This window comes from Hylobates moloch, unplaced genomic scaffold (genome assembly GCF_009828535.3).
Source record: "Hylobates moloch isolate HMO894 unplaced genomic scaffold, HMol_V3 SCAFFOLD_17, whole genome shotgun sequence".
Classification (NCBI taxonomy): Eukaryota; Metazoa; Chordata; class Mammalia; order Primates; family Hylobatidae; genus Hylobates; species Hylobates moloch.
Genome location: NW_026652292.1, coordinates 72,129,932 through 72,149,774, shown reverse-complemented (window position 1 = coordinate 72,149,774; position 19,843 = coordinate 72,129,932). Strand labels below are relative to the sequence as shown.

The following is a 19,843-nucleotide window of genomic DNA, read 5'->3' as shown; positions in this document are numbered from 1 at the left end:
TAGGAATTTGTTCCCGGTTTCAGTGGGATTCGTCCATGACTCCTGCAAAGCCCCCGAAGTCATGATTTTTCTGAGCTGCCCAGGTTTATACCCTGCCTGAGGAGTGGGCGGGCAGCAGGGCTGCTCCCAGGACAGACTAAGCATCCTTGGTCCAAGACTGAAAAGAGGTTGGAAAAAGCCCCAGCTATTTCCAGCCCGCCTTACTGGTTCCCCCAAAGTCGGAAAGAGGCAGTTTCAGAGAAAACGCGGCGTCCAGGAGGGCATGTTAAACTAAAAGTTTATAAATTAAAGAAAAAATACAGCGAATAGAGCTTCTAAACTTCACAAATCTTTTTACAGTTAATACTCTAGTTGAGTGCACAGTGCCATTAAGGAGGCGAAAAGCGGCGAGGTTGACAAGACAGGTGGGGTCACCTGTTGAAGGGTAAGTGAGGGGCGGATAGGGGAGTCCCGGGCCAGAGAGCACAGGGGTCGCAGAGGGCGGAAGGTACAGACTGAGGGCCAGGCAGCTGCACTGCGGTGGGCGCCGTGGAAAGGCTGGCCAGGGATATTCACATTGAGTATAAAAATAATCGTCATTTGAATACAAACAACTGAAAAGTGCTATACGTCTTAACCTCCTTTAAACAAATAAAAAGAAACGAAGGAAAGTTTCCGCAGAGGGTTGCCCGGGTGTGCGCGCTCCTCCTTCCGGGGCTCCCAGGCGCTTCCTGCTTGTGCAGGTACCTGGACTTCAGAGAGGGAAGATGTGGAGACCCCCCGGCTTGCACCACACTCGCAGGCTCCCCTCCTTACATTCAGCACCCGAATCGGGCGCCCCCACCCTAGCTCTGATACACAGGAGGGGTGGAGCAGAGGGCCTGAAAACCCAATCCTTCGGGTTTCAAATCAACCCCTGGCCTGGTGCTGCCTGGGACTGTCAGGGTTTCGCACTCCTTGGTTACAAATGCAATTTCCAAAAATAAAAGGTATGTAGATACACATAGATTGGTAGCATGGATACCATGAACTAGTGTGGCCTAGTGCAGAAAGCTCCCAGCAGGCCTGAAATTCTGAGGATTCAGGCTATGTGGTCTCCAGGAGTTCCCGCTCAGGGAAAACCCCACCCCCAGGCAGACATATTCGAATCCAAATTTAATTCCAACATTGTCGTGATAATAAATAGAGCCCAGGGGCTTCCAGGCCGGTGGGCGATCAGGGCCCCTAGGCCATAGGGTGCCTCTGTTCAAATTAGAAAAAGGCGCCCCCTCGGGGCAGACTCAGCCCAGCTGTCAGGACAAGTCCTGGCTAACGGGAGCTGGATCTGGGTTTCACCTCCAGGTGCCTCCTTGGCGGGCTACAGCCTACAGCTGTCAGCGGCGGTCCGGAGCCGGAGCGCGGGAATCACTCGCTGCCTCAGCCCAGGCCGGTTCACTGGGTGCCTGCGGCGGCCGCGCAGGTGGAGAGCGCCCAGCCTGGGAGGCAGTAGTAGGGGTAATAGTAGGAGGGCTGCAGTGGCAGAAGCGAGGGTGGCCGCAGCACTTCGCCGGGCAGGTATTGTCTCTGGTCGTCGCGCACCAGCACCTTTACGGCCACCTTCTTGGCGGCGGGCGCCGAGGCCAGCAGGTCGGCGGCCATCTGCCGGCGCTTGGTCTTGTAGCGTCGGTTCTGGAACCAGATTTTCACCTGCGTCTCAGTGAGCTTCAGCGACGCAGCCAGGTCTGCGCGCTCGGGCCCGGACAGGTAGCGCTGGTGGTTAAAGCGGCGTTCCAGCTCGAAGACCTGAGCGTGGGAGAAAGCGGCCCGCGAGCGCTTCTTGCGTGGCTTGGGCGCCGCCGGCTCCTCCTCCTCCTCCGCGACGCCTGCCGGCCCGCTGCCGCCCCCGCCGCCGGCCCCGCTGCACAGCGCGGACACGTGTGCACCTCTGGGGCCAATACCGTCGTCCTCGGTCCTTGGGCTGCGGTCGCCTGCGGACCCCGGTGGGAACAGAAACAAGAGACTGTCAGCGCCACAGACGAGGTGAGGCCGGGCCTCAACTGCAGGGGTCACGGGAGTGGGGCGGAAATACACTTTGATCCCACTCAAGCGGAGCAGAGGTCTGGGAGGCCCTGGGCCCGGGAGACCAGTCTTAGAATTTTGCCCCACTGGGTATCCCATCTAGGCTTCTTCTGGGGAGGGCGGCAGACTCAGCCGCTGTGTCAACGCTGTGTTCTCGAGACCAGCTCCCCACCCTCTCTGGGACCCAGGTTCCCCTCAGTAACTTGGGGCACTCGACCCGAGCATCCGCGAAAGCCCTCCCGGCTCTCAGCGCTGAGCACTGGGATTCTAGACTGCATTTCCGGCTCTCTGCTTGGGTTCACGCGCCTCTCCACACTCAGTTCACACGCACACACGCGCGCGTCCTCGCAGCACACACTTGTCTGGTGCAGGTAAGGAAAGGTGGAGGCGGATTTGGGGGCCAAAGGTATTTAGAATCTTTCACTCTCAGCCGCCTGGGATTGCTGTGAGGGACATGGAAACAGGCTGAGCCAAGGCCTTAGATGAGAGGATGGACTGGCGAGTAAAGAGTGAGTGTTGCCCCTGCCTTGAGTTCCCACACCAGTTTCTCGGTCTCCTACCCGCCCTTCCGAAGAACTCCAGCAGAAAGGTCCAGCGCTCCCCGGTGCTTGAGGCCTACAGAAGCTTGTACCCAACTAGGGCGGGCACCCGGGTCTTCCAGACCACAGGACAGGACAGGCCACGGCTGAAGAGGCCTCTCTCCTGCCTCCAGGATGAACTAAAGACCCACTCCGGGATCCTCGGCCTACGGCTGCTCTCCCAGACCTGGGGTCTGAGAAAGCCAAACCAGCCGTTTCCCCAAAGCTCTAGTTCTGCAGATTCTCAGCTCTGGCCCACGCGGAGGTGTTCTTCACCACCTATCCACCTACTATGGGGCCCGGCCCTGGGACCTTGAACTGGCAGGGTCTCTGGTCCAGAGCTAGGTCACTGGCTACCTTAGGTCTCTGAACCCCTCACTTTTCTGCTTCCCTGATTTTGGGGATTTGGGGACAGACACGGCAGAAAGCACTGGCGACGAACTGAAAGACTCCCGAACGCAGGGGACAGCGGTTCTCCCAACCCAGTCTCATGCATATTGGCCCAGGACGTCTCAGGCCTCTCCCCAGGACGCAGGGCTCTGAGGAGCTACTCCGGTCTCTCGTGGGCTCAGTTCCCGAAGTGATAGAGCAGCTCGCGCCAGAGCGCAGAACTTCGGGATCTGGCCAGCCTCCGAGCCCCAGGGCGCAGGGTGCTCACAGCTGACCACCCCACTTGGCGTGGTTGCCCTCCGCGTCCATCCCCTCAGCCCGGCCCCCATCCCCGCGAAGCCGCAGCAGACCTGAGACGCTGGCGGACATCTCGCTGTCGCTCCGGCCCGCGGCTTCCTCCTCTAGGTCTTTGGAAGCGGCCAGCTCACAGACTGGCTGGCCGAGGCTCAAGGATCCCCCCGCGAGGCCGGCCCCGCTGGCCCCCCGCGCGTCCGCGCAGCGCCGCCTGCTCTCGTTCTCCTCGCTGAGCGCGGAGTCCGAGTCCCAGCCTTCCGGGCTCTCCGCAGTCCGCCCCGCAGCTGTTCTGGTACCGGCAGGAGACGCCAGCAGAGAGTCCTCGGCGCCCCCCAGCGCACCCGCGTCCCTCTCCCCAAAGAGCCGCCAACAGCAGACAGCGGGCGCCGCGGCCACCGACACCGCTGTGCCCCCGGGCGCCGGGCGCCCCTCCGGCGCGGCCAGCCCGCCGCGCTCCTCTTTCTTGTTGAGGATCGCCTGGATGGAGAAGGGCGTCAAGGTGTTGGCGCCGCGCACAGCCATCTGCGCCGCGGGCCGGAGCGGCCGGCGGGGCGGGCAGCTGGCGCGCCGAGCAACTCCGAGCGGGACAGACAGCGCCGGCTGCAGCAGCGCAAGTGAGCTGGGTGTGCGAGGCCGCCGCCGCCCACTGCTGCGCGGCCCAGCAGCCCCCGCCCCACTCCGTTCCAGGATCTGCGCCGACCCTCACCCCCACCTTAGAGGCCCACCCCGTCCGGAGACCCCCTCCCCCCGAATCCAGAGCCAGACGCTCTCCTTTCGCAGCTCAGCTGGATTATCTCATCGCTTCTCGCCCTTAGGGGCGGGCCGGGGTCTGCCCCCTCGGGGGACGTGAAGGAGGATTGGTGGGGGCCCCTCCGTGGCAGCAGTCCCCTCCCGAGCGCCGCCGGGGCGCACGGCCCGAGTCACTTTTTCTTTGCGCGTCTGTCCCTTCCTCGCCTGCAGGATTTCGCTCCTGGCCAGTCCTCCCCTTCCCTGCTGGGCAGGCTCTTCCGGAGCCCACCCCCGGCGGCGGCGGCAGCCGCAGCCGCAGCCGCTGGATTCCGAGAGGCGCGGGGCACCTTTTTACCCCCTGCCCTGGTTTTATCTGTTTCTTTTCTCTTTCCTTCCCTTGCGTTCCACTGTACCACCCCCCTCCCGCCCGGGTGTCATTCCTCACTGCTGAGTGACAGCCTGAGGCCACACCCCTCCACTGGGCTGTCCCGGGCTCTCCCGGCCGTCCATTGGCTGGCTCCAGTTGGGCGACGTTGAGTTTAACAGACAAAACTGGGCACGCTGCGCCGCTAAAGACAGGGTCTGACTTAACCCCTTCTCTCCTAAGCCTGGTCCTCGAAGCACCCTCCAGCAACAAGGAGGCTCATCCACCCCAAACCACGTTTCTTACCTCTGCAGATGGATCCACCTATTCCAGCGCTTTAATAGAACACTGATACTAAGTTGAGTCAAATCTGCGGAGAAAATCCAAGATAATGCAGTTCCATAAATCATGCTTGTAGTTTCTGTTCTCTAGGAAGGATTATAAACACGAAGAACAAAATGCATCTTTTTTTTCTCCCGACAGTTTCGCCGCTTCTTCATTGCTAATGCTCTTTGCTGAAATGATCAGTTAATTAAGATCACTCTAGAAATATTTTTCTTTCCTCGTCGTCTTTGATTTGATTCGATTTTTGTAGAGGAATTAGAAAAAAATGGTATAGTTAGAACTAAAGTCAGGAGAAGAATTGAAAGGCATCTTTGGGAGAATTTCTGTAAATTTTATGGTCGTTTCCCTGGCAGATCAATATTGAATTTAATTGGAGTTTGTTAAGTTTTGCATCAGGAAGAAAAAAAATACTTAAAATTTTTTTTTTTAAATATCTCTTACTTGTGAGTTGAATAAAATTATAAATATATATGTTTGCTTAAAAGTATACCTAGGAATTACCATAAAGTGATCCAGAAGTGACAACACTTTTTGCTCTTTAAAAAATAAGAAATGCATTGTATTATGTAATAGTAGGAACCAAGCTAAGAAACACAAATATTGTGGGTATATAAAAACATTTTTAAATGTGTTATTCCTTTTTTAATATAAAATTTGCTCAATTAACGTACTTCACTGTTTTCCATAAACTTTACCAGAGAGTTAACACCAAATACACAAACTTGAACCATTAAATACATTTAAAGGACTATGATTTTAATTTAATAAATTGCTAGGATTGGTAGTTTTGGTGTCATTAAAATAAATAACATTTCCCCCTGTTGCTTTCTTTTTGGTTGTTCTTTTTCTGCACCGCAGAAGGAAATACACCGACTATTCATAGTTTTCAGCCTCAGAATGAGGTTTTGCAGCATCTATACTTTTCAGCATTTCGGCTACATGATGCTTTCTTGCTTTGTGCAAACCTTGTAGGGTACCTGGGAAAAAATATCCAGTTGAAGTCATTGCCCTTCACAGCTCTTTACATCAGTTTTGAAGGAACGCCATTTAAATTTGGTGTCAGTGCTCAGCAAGTGTAAGGACGCAGAGTGGAACACAGCAGAATGCTTACAGTCTTTCAAAAACAGTGTGTCCTCTCCTCCCCCGCTGTATTATTTAAATTACCGTTCTCCTCACTTCGGGTAGGGATGTTGGGAATTATATATAGTGAGGAGATTGACACTGGTTGCCTGGAAGGTAGGGGACGGGCAGGTATGGGTTTGGTGTCCCGCACAACTATCGCTTTGTGGGTTTAGGACTTGATGCCGACAAATAATGGACTGAGATCCGAACATAAAGGCAGGCAGAGATGTTTGGGGGCTGAATGACCGAATACTAGACTAGGTTTGGGGCTACGTAAAGAGTTGCTTGAAAACAACTACCATTTAGTTGCGAATCCCTCCCCTCTTCCCTTTGATTCGATGTTTAAAAAGAAACCCAAATCACAGTTGGACATGCTCCTGCCACAGGCTTGGGCAGAAGTCTTCAAAGCATGAAAAGATGTGGTTCGGCGATTTTGAGTTGTCGGGTATTTTTGTGTCCCAGGAGTGTGAGAAAGGGGCTACGTTCCGCGTCTTCAGGAGGCGCACAGCAAGGGAGTCTCCTGGTGTCATCTCGGGCCATTACGGCGCTTAGTCGATCATTAGGTCTGTGGGTGACTGTAGGCAGGGCCGGGAGTTGGGTGCTTGGCGCGGAGGGTGAACTCGCGGGTCTTGAGCTGCAACTAGAAGCTGCTCCTAGCAAGGGGTAGGGTGGAGATGAAAAGACTGTGGGGGCGGGGAGGTGGTTGGATGCCCAGAGATATCCCGGCGTAACTACGGAGTTCAGGCCCAGAAGTGGGGGTGTGTGGCGAAGGCGCAGCAGGCCTGCCCCTGTTGGAGGACCGCAGATCTGGACGCGACCGCGCGGGCGTGCCTGGGTCCCGCTTCCTGCCCATCGAGGGCGACTTCCTTCGGGCTCAGCTGTGAGCTCCAGGAACTCTGCAACCTCCCGACGGGCGCCACGCTCCGGCCTGGGCCGGCCCGGGAGTTGGCGAGGCTGCGCGGCCCGGCGAGGCGGCCGGTGAGGCTTTCGAGAGGCACCGGGCTCGCTCGGCGTCCGCGCCTCTCTACCCCGCCGCGCCCAGGGGCCCATTTTTTCCTAATCTTCTGCCTCTCTTCCTTCTTCCTCCCTCCCTTCCTCCTCCACACCTTTCTCTTCTTCCTCCTCCCTCCTCCCGCTCCTCCTCCGCAGTTTAGATTCTACGGGCCCCCTACGCGTCGCGCCCTTCTGTTCCCGGAACCGCCCGGGCTGGGGGTGCTGCGGCGCGGTGAGACTTCCGCGGGCGGCGTGCGGAGAGCGGGATTTGACTGCGAAAGCCAAGGGGGCGGGGAAGGGGAAGCCCCGGCTCTCGGGGGCGCGCCGTAAGCTGCTGCGCACGTGCCCGCGCTCCCGGGGGCGGCCTGTGGGCTCGGGATTTCCTGGCGGCGCCACCGCGCGCCTCGCGCCAGACGCCCGCCACCTGTGCCCTGGGCCGCCTTCCCTGACGCCAGCGGCCGGAGGGCGCGCGCGCCGGGTGCTGCCCAGCAACGAAAGGCCATGCGGGGCTCGTCCCTCAGATGCCGGTGACCTTGACTGAAGTCACCTGCTTTCTTTAGCTTCCAGTCCTTTAAAACGAGGGTTTGGACCCGGTGCCTTCTGAAGCCGGTGTTTCACTGAGTGAGCAAGTGAAGGGTATGTGTGTGTGTTTTGGCTTGGAGGGGGGGGTGGCGCGGCGGCGAGGGGAGGGAGGGGCGGCGTGCAGCCTCCCCAGAGCCAGGTCCAGGCAGAGGTCGCGCCCAGCACTGACCGTCGGTCCCAATCCGCAGACTCCCGACGGCGATCCAAACCGCCTAAGCATCCCAAGCGTCGAGCACCCGCGCCTGCGTTCCTGAGTCACCCAGCGCCCTGCAGCGTTTTTCATGCACACGATCCAAATATATCAGACTGCAGAGAGAGGCTGTATTGTAACTGGCCAGCTTATAATACTAATATATTAAATAATAATATAAAAGGTAGTTTTATATTTTAACAAATATTGCTCACTGACAGTGTGCCAGGAACCAAAGCCTATTGTTTCATTGAATGTACACACCCCTGGGACTGGAATGAGTAGAAAACATTGTTATTCCCGTTTTACAGATGAAGAAACTGAGACTCCTGACTATCAGTAAGTGGCTAAGTCAGGATTTAAATCAGGCTTTATCTGATGTCAAATCCAGTTGGATTTTCTACTCTAATCGGTTTTTCTCATTAACCTTCAGACTTATTTATTGTTTCCCATCATAGACCTTACCCATTTTTAATTGCTTATTCATTGGAAAAGGAGCTTCGTTCGGATTTAAGGTAATCAAAGAAAAAATTTAGTCAGACAAATCTAATGCCTTTTTTTGTTCCACGCATTTGAAAACAAATCACACCAAGGCCTGCGGATCTGAACGTAAACCTCGTTGTGTAGAAAGAAGGAAACACACCATTTTATTATAATCAACAAACTAAACCGTGTGTAGAGAGAGACAGCCAGGTGATGGAAACTTATTAGGCTCAGAAACCAGATTGTGCGCGCGGTTCTGAGACGTAGCCAAGCGATCTCACGCAAGACCCTCTTTGGGGCTTAGTTTTCTTACTTAAACAACCAGGGTTGGAGATCACCTCTCAGGGTGTTAAAAAGACGTGCCAGCCTCGAACCCGCCTGGGTACGGTGGAGAACGAGCGCCACCTAGCGGGCATCCCTCTAGGGTTGTGCGTACGTTTATAGGGAGGTACTAGTACACAAAACGGGCTGCTTTGCTTCTAGTTTCGTGTACACAGCCACGCGCTGCCAGGGATCTAATAGCGGAGATGTTTCATTTTAAAAAAACTCACCCAGGCACGATCAGCACCTCCACTGAAGACTCACCTCGCTCCAGGGCCAAGGGGAAGGGACTGGAGCAGGACGCGGGCGTGTTGGGATCAGTTTTAGAACGGAGGCCACAGCAAGCCCTGGCCCACCTCCTTCCCTATCCTGCATTCCACAGCTGCTTGCTGTGAATATATAACCAAAGCTCTCGCTGGATGATCATTTAGGGTACAGGCATCCCTTTGTGTTTTATTGGCACCATAGGAATGTTTTATTTTGTTTTGGTTTTTTGTTTTGTTTTGTTTTTGTTTTTGAGATGGAGTCTCGCTCTTGTCACCCAGGCTGGAGTGCAATGGCGCAATCTCGGCTCATTGCATCCTCCGTCTCCCGGGTTCAAGCGATTCTCCTGCCTCGGCCTCCCGAGTAACTGGGATTACAGGCGCCTGCCACAACGCTTGGCTAATTTTTGTATTTTTAGTAGAGATGGGATTCCACCATGTTGGCTATGCTAGTCTCGAACTCCTGACCTCAGGTGATCTGCCCACGTCAGCATTCCAAAGTGCTGAGATTACAGGCGTGAGCCACCGCACCCGGCTAGAAATCGTTTTTTAGAAACTAATTTATTCACGATACAAACTGAGGTATTTCACCCTAAAGATCAGAAATTTCAGGCACTGAAAACAAACCTCAGTTTCACTCTCTCACCCAAGCTGGAGTGAAGTGGCACAATCTCGACTCACTGCAACCTCTGCCTCCTGGGTTCAAGCAATTCTCCTGCCTCAGACTCCTGAGTATCTGGGACCACAGGCATGCACCCCACGCCCAGTTAATTTTTGTATTTTTAGTAGTGAGGGGGTTTCACTACGTTGGCCAGACTGGTCTCGAACTCCTGACCTCAAGTTATCCGCCCACCTCAGCCTCCCAAAGTGCTGAGATTACAGCCACCGTGCCTGGAAGGGTTTTATTTTCTTATTTATGTTGTCTGTTTGACAGTGGGTGGATGGCAGTTGTTTTCGGGGGCTTGAGGAGGAGAGCAGGGGAGGAGCCAGCTTGAGTAGATAAAAAACATGCTATGGTCAGTTGCTGGTGCTGAGTTTCAGATGCTTGTGAAACAAAATGAAAGTCTTCTGGATTTATTATATATTTTTTTTCTCTAAGACACTATTCTGAAAGCCCTTGCAGAGCTAAGCCAAGTTCTCCTTGGGAAATTTCCAGCTAGTTCTTATTTTGTGTCAGGCATTATTCTAGGATCTGTAGTTCAAGGTCTTGTAAACTCCTACTCTCAACAGGCTACATTCTGTTGGAAGAACACCTATAAATAGACGAATGCCTAAACAAAACAATGAAAAAAAACATCAGGTGGTAATAAATACTGTGAAGACAATTTAAAAAGAGTGATATCAGCTGACATCATACTGAATGGGCAAATGCTGAAAGCATTCCACTTGAAAATCAGAATAAGACAAGGATGCCCTCTCTCACCTCTCCTATTTAACATACTATTGGAAGTCCTGGCCAGGGTGATCAGGCAATAGAAAGAAATAAAGGGCATCCAAATAGGAAGAGAAGAAGTCAAACTATCCCTGTTTGCAGACAACATGATTCTATATTTAGAAAACCCGTAATCTCTGCCCAAAATTCCTTCAGCTGATAAACAACTTCAGCAAAGTCTCAGGATACAAAATTAATGTGCCAAAATCACTGGCATTCCTATACACCAACAACAGCCAAGCCGAGAGCCAAATCAGGAATGTAATCCCATTCACAGTTGCCACAAAAGAATAAAATACCTAGGAATACAGCTAACTAGGTAGGCGAAAGATCTGTGTGATGAGAACCACAAAACACTGCTCAAAGAAATCAGAGAGGACACAAACAAATGGAAAAACATTCCATGCTCATGGATAGGAAGAATCAATAGCATTAAAATGCTTATACTGCCCAAAGCAATTTCTAGATTCAATGCTATTCCTGTTAAACTATCATGAGATTCTTCACAGAACTAGAAAAAACTATTTTAAAATTCATATGGAACCAAAGAAGAGCCTGAATAGCCAAGGCGATCCCTAAGTGAAAAGAACAAAACTAGAGGCAGCATACTAACTGTCTTGAAACTATACTACAGGGCTACAGTAACCAAAACAGTGTGGTACTGGTACAAAAACAGACATATAGACCAATGGAACAGAATAGAGAGCCCAGAAATAAGGCCACACACCTACAATCATCTGATCATCAATAAAGCAGATAAAAATGAGCAATGGGGAAATAACACCCTATTCAATAAGTGGTGCTGGGATAACTGGCTAGCCATATACAGAGGATTAAAATTGGACCCCTCCCTTATACCACATACAAAAATCAACTCAAGATGGATTAAAGACTTAAATGTAAAACCCAAAACTATAAAAGTCCTGAAAGAAAACTAGGCAATACAATTTTGGACATAGGAATGGGCAAAGATTTCATGATGAAGATGCCAAAAGCAATTGCAACAAAAGCAAAAATTCACAAATGGGATCTAATTAAACTTAGCTTATGTACAGCAAAGAAACTATCAACAGAATAAAGAAAACAACAGAGTAAAGAAACAACAGAGTAAATCCTACAGAATGGGAGAAAATATTTGCAAACTATGCATCTGATGAAAGTCTAATATCCAGCATATATAAGGAAATTAAACAAATTTACAAGCAAAAAACAAACAACTCCATTGAAAAGTGGGCAAAGGACATGAACAGACACTTTTCAAAAGAAGACATACATGCAACCAACAAGCACATGAAAAAAAGCTCAGTATCACTTATTAGAGAAATGCAAATCAAACTCACAATGAGATAACATCTCACACCAGTCATAATGGCTATTACTAGTCAAAAAATAACAGAAGCTGGAGAAAAATCAACAGTTATACACTGTTGGTGGGAGTGTAAATTAGTTCAAACACTGTGGAAAGCAGTGTGGGGATTCTTCAAGGAACTAAAAATAGAATTACCATTCAACCCAGCAATCCCATTACTGGGCATATACCCAAAGAAATATAAATTGTTCTAACATAAAGGCATATGGACCTATATGTTCACTGTTGCACTACTCACAATAGGAAAGACATGAAATCAACCTAAATGCCCATCAATGATAGAATGGACAAGAAAATATGGTACATGTACACCACGGAATACTACACAGCCATAAAAAAGAACAAGGTCATGTGCTTTGTGGGAACATAGGTGGAGGTGGAGGCCATTATTCTTAGCAAACTAATGCAGGAACAGAAAACCAAATACTGCATGTTCTCATTTATAAATGAGTGCTAAATGATGAGAACACATGAGCACAAAGAGGGGAACAATAGATACCGTGGCCTACTTGATGGTGGAGGGTGGGAGGAGTGAGAGGATCAGGAAAAATAGCTATTGGGTACTAGGCTTAATATGTGGGTGACGGATTTGTGTAACAAACTCCTATGACATGAGTTTACCTATATAACAAACCTGCACATGTACCTCTGTATGTAAAAGAAAAGTTAAAAATGAAAATAGAAACACAAAACAGAGTGATATGATAGAGGGTGACTTGAGGCTACTTTTCATGGGTGAGATTCAAATCTGAAAGATATACCTTGTGAAGACTGAGAAAGAGATTTTCAGAGAGAGGAAGAAATAGTGCAATAAACATTAGGTGAGAAGCTCCATTATGGGCTGAAAGTGTTCTCCTCAAAGTGATAGATGGAGATCTTAATCTCCAGTGTGGTGGGATTAGGATACAAGGCTTTCAGGATATAATTAGGTCATGAAGGTGAAGCTCTCATGAATGGGATAAGTGCCCCTACAAGAAGAGATGAGAGAGCTTGCTTCCTCCCTCTCTCCCCCATCTACCTGTTTCTCTCTGTCTCTGTCTCTCTCCTTTTCTCTGCCATGTGAGGATACAACAAAAAAGCGTCTGTCTCCAAACACTGGATCTACCAGCACTTTGATCTTGGACTTCCCAGCCTCCAGAACTGTGAGAAATAAATGTTAAGACTCCAGTCTATGGTATGCTTATTATAGCAACCCTAGCTGACTAAGATGCAGTCATAGTGTGCTCCCAGACATAACAGCTTGCTCCTGTGGCCAGAGGACCGTGGGAGAGAGGCAGAGTGATGAGAGTTGGAGTCCAAAATCAAGCAGGGTTTTTAAGCCTCAGTGAAGGGCACGAACTTTATTGTAAGTATATGGGAGACCATGGAAAATTGTACACAAAGGGGAACCAGACTATGATTAACATTTTTAAAAAATTACATTGGCTTTTCTATGACAAGATGATTGTGGGGTGAAAAAAGGAAAATCAGGAAGACAAACTAGAAGCTCGTCCAAGAGTCCAAACAAGAGATGATGGTGGCTTGGATTAGGTAGTACTGGAGATGGAGGGAATGGCCAGCATTGCCACCTATTTTGGCAGTATTCTTTTTAAAATATCCTAAAAGTAAAAAAAAAATAAAAAATTTACCATTTTAACCACTTTTAAGTGTGCAGATCAGAAACTAAGTACATTGTTGTGCAACCGTCACTGCCATCCATCTCCATAACATTTTCATCTTGCAAAACCAAAATTCTTTCCCTATTAAACACTAAATGCCCATTTCCCCCTCTCTCCCAGACCCTGGCAACCACTATTCTATGTTCTGTCTCTATGAATTTGACTACTCTAAGTACTTCATATGAGTAGAATCACAGAATATTTGTCTATTGTGATTGGCTCATTTCATTTAACATGATGTTTTCAAGGTTCATCCATGTTGTAGTGTGTGTCAGAATTTCCTTTCATATTAAAGCTGAATAATATTCCATTCTCTATGTATGCCACATTTTGTTTATCCAGTCATCTGTCAATGGACACGTGTGGCCTTCACATTTCAACTAGTGTACATAATGCTGCAATGAACATGGACGTACAAATATCCCTTTGAGACCCTGCTTTCATCTGTGTGTGTGTGTGTGTGTGTGTGTGTGTGTGTGTGTGTGTGTATACCCAGAAATGCAATTGCTCGATCATACAATAATTCTGTTCAATTTTTTTGAGGAACTACCATATGATTTTTCACAGCAGCTGCACCATTTAGCATTCCCATCAGCAGTGCACAAGGATTCCATTTCTCCACATCCTCACCAAAACTTATTATTTTATATTTTTTAATTGTAGGAGAAAACATGTGACATAAAATTTACCATCTTAACAATTTTTAAGTGTACATCTCAGTGGGGTTGAACCTATTCAAATTGTTATGGAACAGATCTCTAGAACTTTTTCATTTTGCAAAACTGAAACTCTATACTCATTGAACAACAACTCCTTATTTTGCTCTCACCCCAGCCCCTGGCAACCACCAAGCTTATACTTTCTGTTTGCATAAGTTTGACTACTTTAGATACTTCATATGCGTGAAACCATACAGTATTTATATTTTTATGACTGGTTTATTTCAGTTAGCATAATGCCCTCAAGGTTCATTCATATTGTAGCATTAATGTGGCAGGATTTCTTTCTTTTTGAAGGCTGAATAATATTCTATTGTATGTATATACCACATTTTCTTTATTCACTTTATTCACTTGTTCATCCATTTGGGTTGAATTAATGCCCCTTCTACTTCTTGGCTATTCTTTTTTTTTTTAATTGCATTATCTCATTTATATGTAGAATCATAAAAAAAGTTGAATATACAGATATAAAGAGTAAAACGGTTGTTACCAGGGGTGGGGGTGGAGAGGAGAAGAAAGTTTATGAACTGGGTTAAGACTTCTAACTACACTATTTATCAAAATAAATTAATATGAAAGTATTAAAATGGAAACTTAAAGCAAAATGAAAGAAGGAGCAAACTTGCAATATTACCATTTAGGATATTTTGTTGAACTAAAGCAAATTTTGAAAGATTCCTAAAAACAAAAAATGGGTTCTATTTTAGAACCCAGTGATGTTGTTCAAAATGCCATAATATACATATAAGTGCTTTGAAAAAGTCTTTTGCAATGATACATTGCTTTTAGCCTAATTAATATTTGTTATAGTTTTAAAACAAAGACCTATTTCAGAATTCAAGTGATAGAAACATTAAAGAAGTTTTGCATTCTATAATTTTACATCCATTTATGAAGGAAAATACATCACTGAATACATTATAATTATGTAATAATGGCACCATTTAATAGCTATGCAACCTTGGACAAATTGCTTAAATATCCTAAGCCTTAATTTTCTCATTTATAAAATGGAGGTGCCTTGTATGGTAGCTAGCCTCCAAAATGGCCCCCAATGGTCCCTGCCTGCTATGTTCAGGTTCTGGTCTAGTTCCCTCCTATGGCTATTCTGAATAATGCTACAATAAAAATGTGCATGAAAATATCGCTTAGAGATCCTGCTTAACGTTCTTTTGGATATATATTCAGAAATGGAATTGCTAGATCATATAATTTTATTTTTAATTTTTTGAGAAACCTCCATACTGTTTTTATAATGGCTGCATCATTTTACATTCCCATTAGAAGTACAAAAGGATTTTAATTTCTCTACTTCCTCACCAATACTTGTTATTTTCTGTTTTTCTGATAGCAGCCTTTCTAATCATTATGAAGAGCATCTCATTGTGGTTTTGATTTGCATTTCCCTAATGACTGGTGATGATGAGCATCTTTTCATGTACTTTTTGACTATTTGTGTATCTTCTTTGGAGAAACATCTATTCAAGTCCTTTGCTCATTTTTTTCTTTTTATTTTTATATTGTATTATACTTTAAGTTCTAGGGTACCTGTGTACAACATGCAGGTTTGTTACATATGTATGCATGTGCCATGTTGGTGTGCTGCACCCAGTAACTCATCATTTACATTAGGTGTATCTCCTAATGCTATCCCTCCCCGCTCCCCGACCCCAAAACAGGCCCCGGTGTGTGATGTTCCCCTTCCTGTGTCCAAGTGTGCTCATTTTTCGATTCCCACCTATGAGTGAGAACATGCGGTGTTTGGTTTTTTGTCCTTGTGATAGTTTGCTGAGAATGATGGTTTCCAGCTTCATCCATGTCCCCACAAAGGGCATGAACTCATCCTTTTTTATGGCTGCATAGTATTCCATGATGTATATGTGCCACATTTTCTTAATCCAGTCTATTATTGTTGGACATTTGGGTTGGTTCCAAGTCTTTGCTATTGTGAATAGTGCTGCAATAAACATACGTGTGCATGTGTCTTTATAGCAGCATGATTTATAGTCCTTTGGGTATATACCTAGTAATGGGATGGCTGGGTCAAACGGTATTTCTAGTTCTAGATCCTTGAGGAATCACCACACTGTCTTCCACAATGGTTGAACTAGTTTACAGTCCCAACAACAGTGTAAAAGTGTTCCTGTTTCTTCACATCCTCTCCAGCACCTGTTGTTTCCTGACTTTTTAATGATGGCCATTCTAACTGGTGTGAGATGGTATCTCATGGTGGTTTTGATTTGCATTTCTCTGATGGCCAGTGATGATGCCTTTGCTCATTTTTGAATTTAGTTGTTTTATTATTTTGTTGTTGAGATTCAGGAATTCTTTATATATTCTGGATGTTGATCATTTATTAGGTACATAGTTTGCAAATCTTTTCTCCCATTCTATGAGTTGACAGTATTCTTGAAAGACTTGATAGATTGGATGGAGATGAGGGAAAGAGTCCTTCACTCTAGGAGATCCAAGGTAGCTCCTGGATTTGGGCTTAGGAGATGGGGTGAGTAGTGGTGCTATTGATCTAGGTAGGAAAGACTTCAGAAGACTTGGTGGGAGAGAGAGTGGGAGGCAGATGTTCAGTTTGGGATGTATTATGTCTGAGATGCTTATTAGACATCCATTTGGAGGTGTAAAATAATCAGCAGTGAAAATGACATTTCAAGAAAGTTCAATGCTAGAAATAGAAATCTGGGAGCGCTGATAGGTGATATTGATAGAACTGGATGTGGTCACCTAGGAAATTGATTGTAGCCTGGCCAGAGAGAACTACAGTGCAGGAACCAGGGCCTTTCAACATTTACAGATTTATTAGTAGAGGGACATTCACCCAAAGGAACTGGGAAGGAATCATTAGTTTTGTAGGAAGAACCAGGGGAGGCTGGAACTTGAGGAAGCTGAGACAGGAAAGTGTTGCCATAAGGAGAGAATGATCAGTGGTAAAATGTGCTGCTGTCAAGCTATGTGATAGAGAAATGGCCCTTGGGTTTGGTAAAATGGACGTTATTGGTCACCTTGATAGAAACTGTCTTGCAGAGTGAAGGGAGCACATCAGATTGGAATGCGTTGAGGAGAACATAGTACAGGTAGAAGCAGAGTTAGTGAATACAGGTAACTGTTTGAATAATTTGGCATGAAGAGGAGCAAAGCAGTGAGATGGAAGATGGAGGGGATCCTGCATCTAGAGATTTATTTTTAGATAGAAGATACTATAATATACTGTTATACAGGCTAGTAAGTAAGCCAATAGAGAGTGACAATTGATAATCCAGGACACAAGAGAAAATTGCAGTAGCAAAATCCTTGAGAAGGTGAGACAGATGGGTCTTTTTAAATGACTTACTTTTAAAAACTGCCAGATGAATTGATATACCTTCAAGTTTACTGATTCTTTTTTCTGCCATCTCTAATTTGCTGTTAAGTCTGATAAGAACTTATTTTCTAAGGAACCTTTATATAAATAATGTATGAGTAATATAGATATATTTATAAATACATAAATAAATGGAGTACAATTAATCTCTTGCCACATGTAATTTAATTTATATGTAATTTATAAATAACACAAGCTGGAGGAGGCAGTTTGTGCCTATAATCCCAGCTACTCAGGAGGCTGAGGCAAGAGGATTTCTTGAGGCCAGGAATTCGATACTAGTCTGGGCAACATAGCAAGACTTCATCTCTAAAAGCATAAAAATTAGCCAGAGGTGGTGGTCTGTGTCTGTATTCCCAGATACTCGGGAGGCTAAGATGGGAGGATTTCATGAGACCAGGAAGTTGAGGCTGCAGTAAGCTATGATCACACCACTGTACTCCAGCCTGGATGACAGAGTGAGACCCCGACTCTAAAAAGAAAAAAAAAAAATGCAGATGAAACAATGTCTGGGGCTGGGTGTGGTGACTCACGCTTGTAATCCCTGCACATTGGGAGGATTGCCTGCAGTCAGGAATTCGAGACCAGCCTGGGTAACATAGCGAGATCCTATCTCAAAAAAAAAAAAAAAAAAAAATGAGCCGGGCATGGTGGCACGTGTCTTTAGTCCCAGCTACTCGGGAGACTAAGGTTAGAGGATCCCTTAAGCCCAGGAGTTCGAGGCTGCAGTGAGCCAAGATCAAGCAATGGCACTCCAGTCTAGGTGACAGAGTAAGATCCTATCTCAAAACTAACTAAATAAATAAAACTGTTTACAATCTCTAGCTAGCTACAGTGTGATGCTGAAGGCTCTGGACATGAAGTTGGCTATTTGTTATAAGGACACACTGACAAGGGCTACAGAGATGTCACCAAATGCTAGCACCAACCTGGACCTTCCTTTGACATGATTAGCCAGATTAAAAGAGAATTGACACAACAGAAATGCATACATAAGTTCACCAAAAGACATAAGCCAGAATGTTCATAGCCTCATTTTTTGATAATAGCTCCAAATCTAGAAATTATGCAAATGCTCAACAGTGGAATGGATAAATCAAGTGTGGTATATTCACAGAATAGGATACTATATAGCAATGAGAACAACCAGTCTACATCTACATGCAACCATATGATGGAAGTTCATAAATGCAATGTTTTAGATGACTCAACTGTCACGTTCCTAGGGCCTAGAATGGGCCTGGCACATGGTAGGCTCTTAGCAAATATTTGTTAAATGAATGGTCTCATTTTACCATCAATACAACCCCATGAGATTGGCAGGGCAGGTATCAGAATTTCTGAGAGGTAGAGAGGTCAAGTGATTTGCTCCCAGTCACCCCGATCATGGTCACTACATTAGGATCCCTGCTAAAACAGCTAGCTCTGTGAAATGTGTGTTAACTCGCCATCATTCTAAGTAACATTGCTGTTCCCTCAGCCTTTTAGCACAAACAACATATTTTAGTTTCTTTTGTTGTTGTTAAATCATATTCTGGGGCCTAACTTGGAGATGTTTATTTCCATTATGGGATATTTTGGACTGGGATTTGAAAGAGAAAGGGCCAGAGGGCTGTGCTTTCAGAGAAAAAGGCTTAAGGTAAGGGGAGAAAGCTCACTGGAGAGATTTATGTCAAGGAATTTGCAGCAAACTCTGTCATTCCATCTGAGTAAGTGTGGCTAGAAACAGGAAGGGAAAAACAGGATACTGTGGTAACGCACGGGCTTAATGGAATGTCAGATGAACAGATGGGTTGGAGCTGTCCTGGAAATTGTCAAAGGAGGAAGTCTGAGGAGCCTTCAGAGGAATCCTTACACAAATGCAGGTGAAGTGGGGATGGGGACGTGTGTTTTCTGTAAAGTCAAAAAGAGTTGTGAGAGAAGCATCAAAAGGACAAGCAAAGGCACCTCTGTCCAAGTCATCTCTCTAAAGTCAATCCGCATTTGGGTCAGAAGGAAGTAGGGGCCCAGTAGGTTCCCATCGATTTACTTTTAGGAATTAGAAATATCAGTTATGCTACAGCTCCCAGCCTGAGTGACACAGAAGACGGGTGATTTCTGCATTTCTGTTTGAGGTACCGGTTTCATCTCACTAGGGAGTGCCAAACAGTGGGTGCAGGACAGTCGGTGAAGCGCACTGTGCACGAGCCGAAGCAGGGTGAGGCATTGCCTCACTCGGGAAGCGCAAGGGGTCAGGGAGTTCCCTTTCCTAGTCAAAGAAAGGGGTAACAGATGGCACCTGGAAAATCGGGTCAGTCCCACCCTCATACTGCGCTTTTCCAACGGGCCTGGAAAATGGCACACTAGGAGATTGTGTCCCGCACCTGGCTCGGAGGGTCCTATGCCCACGGAGTCTCGCTGATTGCTAGCACAGCAGTCTGAGATCAAACTGCAAGGCGGCAACGAGGCTGGGGGAGGGGCGCCCGCCATTGCCCAGGCTTGCTTAGGTAAAGAAAGCAGCCAGGAAGCTCGAACTGGGTGGAGCCCACCACAGCTCAAGGAGGCCTGCCTGCCTCTGTAGGCTCCACCTCTGGGGGCAGGGCACAGACAAACAAAAAT

The 19,843-nt window shown here is 47.0% G+C and overlaps 2 protein-coding genes across 2 annotated transcripts; both read right to left on the bottom strand.

Annotated features, from left to right (window-relative positions):
- Positions 1 to 260: 260 nt before the first annotated feature.
- On the bottom strand, positions 261 to 3,915 carry NKX3-2 (NK3 homeobox 2). The gene is made up of 2 exons (XM_032135814.2): positions 3,356 to 3,915; positions 261 to 1,946 (listed from the first exon to the last, which is right to left on the bottom strand). Exons 1-2 carry the CDS (start codon positions 3,819 to 3,821, stop codon positions 1,411 to 1,413), a joined length of 1,002 nt encoding a protein of 333 aa, XP_031991705.1. The 5' UTR covers positions 3,822 to 3,915; the 3' UTR covers positions 261 to 1,410.
- Positions 3,916 to 5,473: 1,558 nt separating this feature from the next.
- LOC116456770 (uncharacterized) lies at positions 5,474 to 7,208 on the bottom strand. The gene has a single exon (XM_058430012.1). The coding sequence runs from the start codon at positions 6,907 to 6,909 to the stop codon at positions 6,262 to 6,264; it is 648 nt and encodes a 215-aa protein (XP_058285995.1). The 5' UTR covers positions 6,910 to 7,208; the 3' UTR covers positions 5,474 to 6,261.
- Positions 7,209 to 19,843: the final 12,635 nt, after the last annotated feature.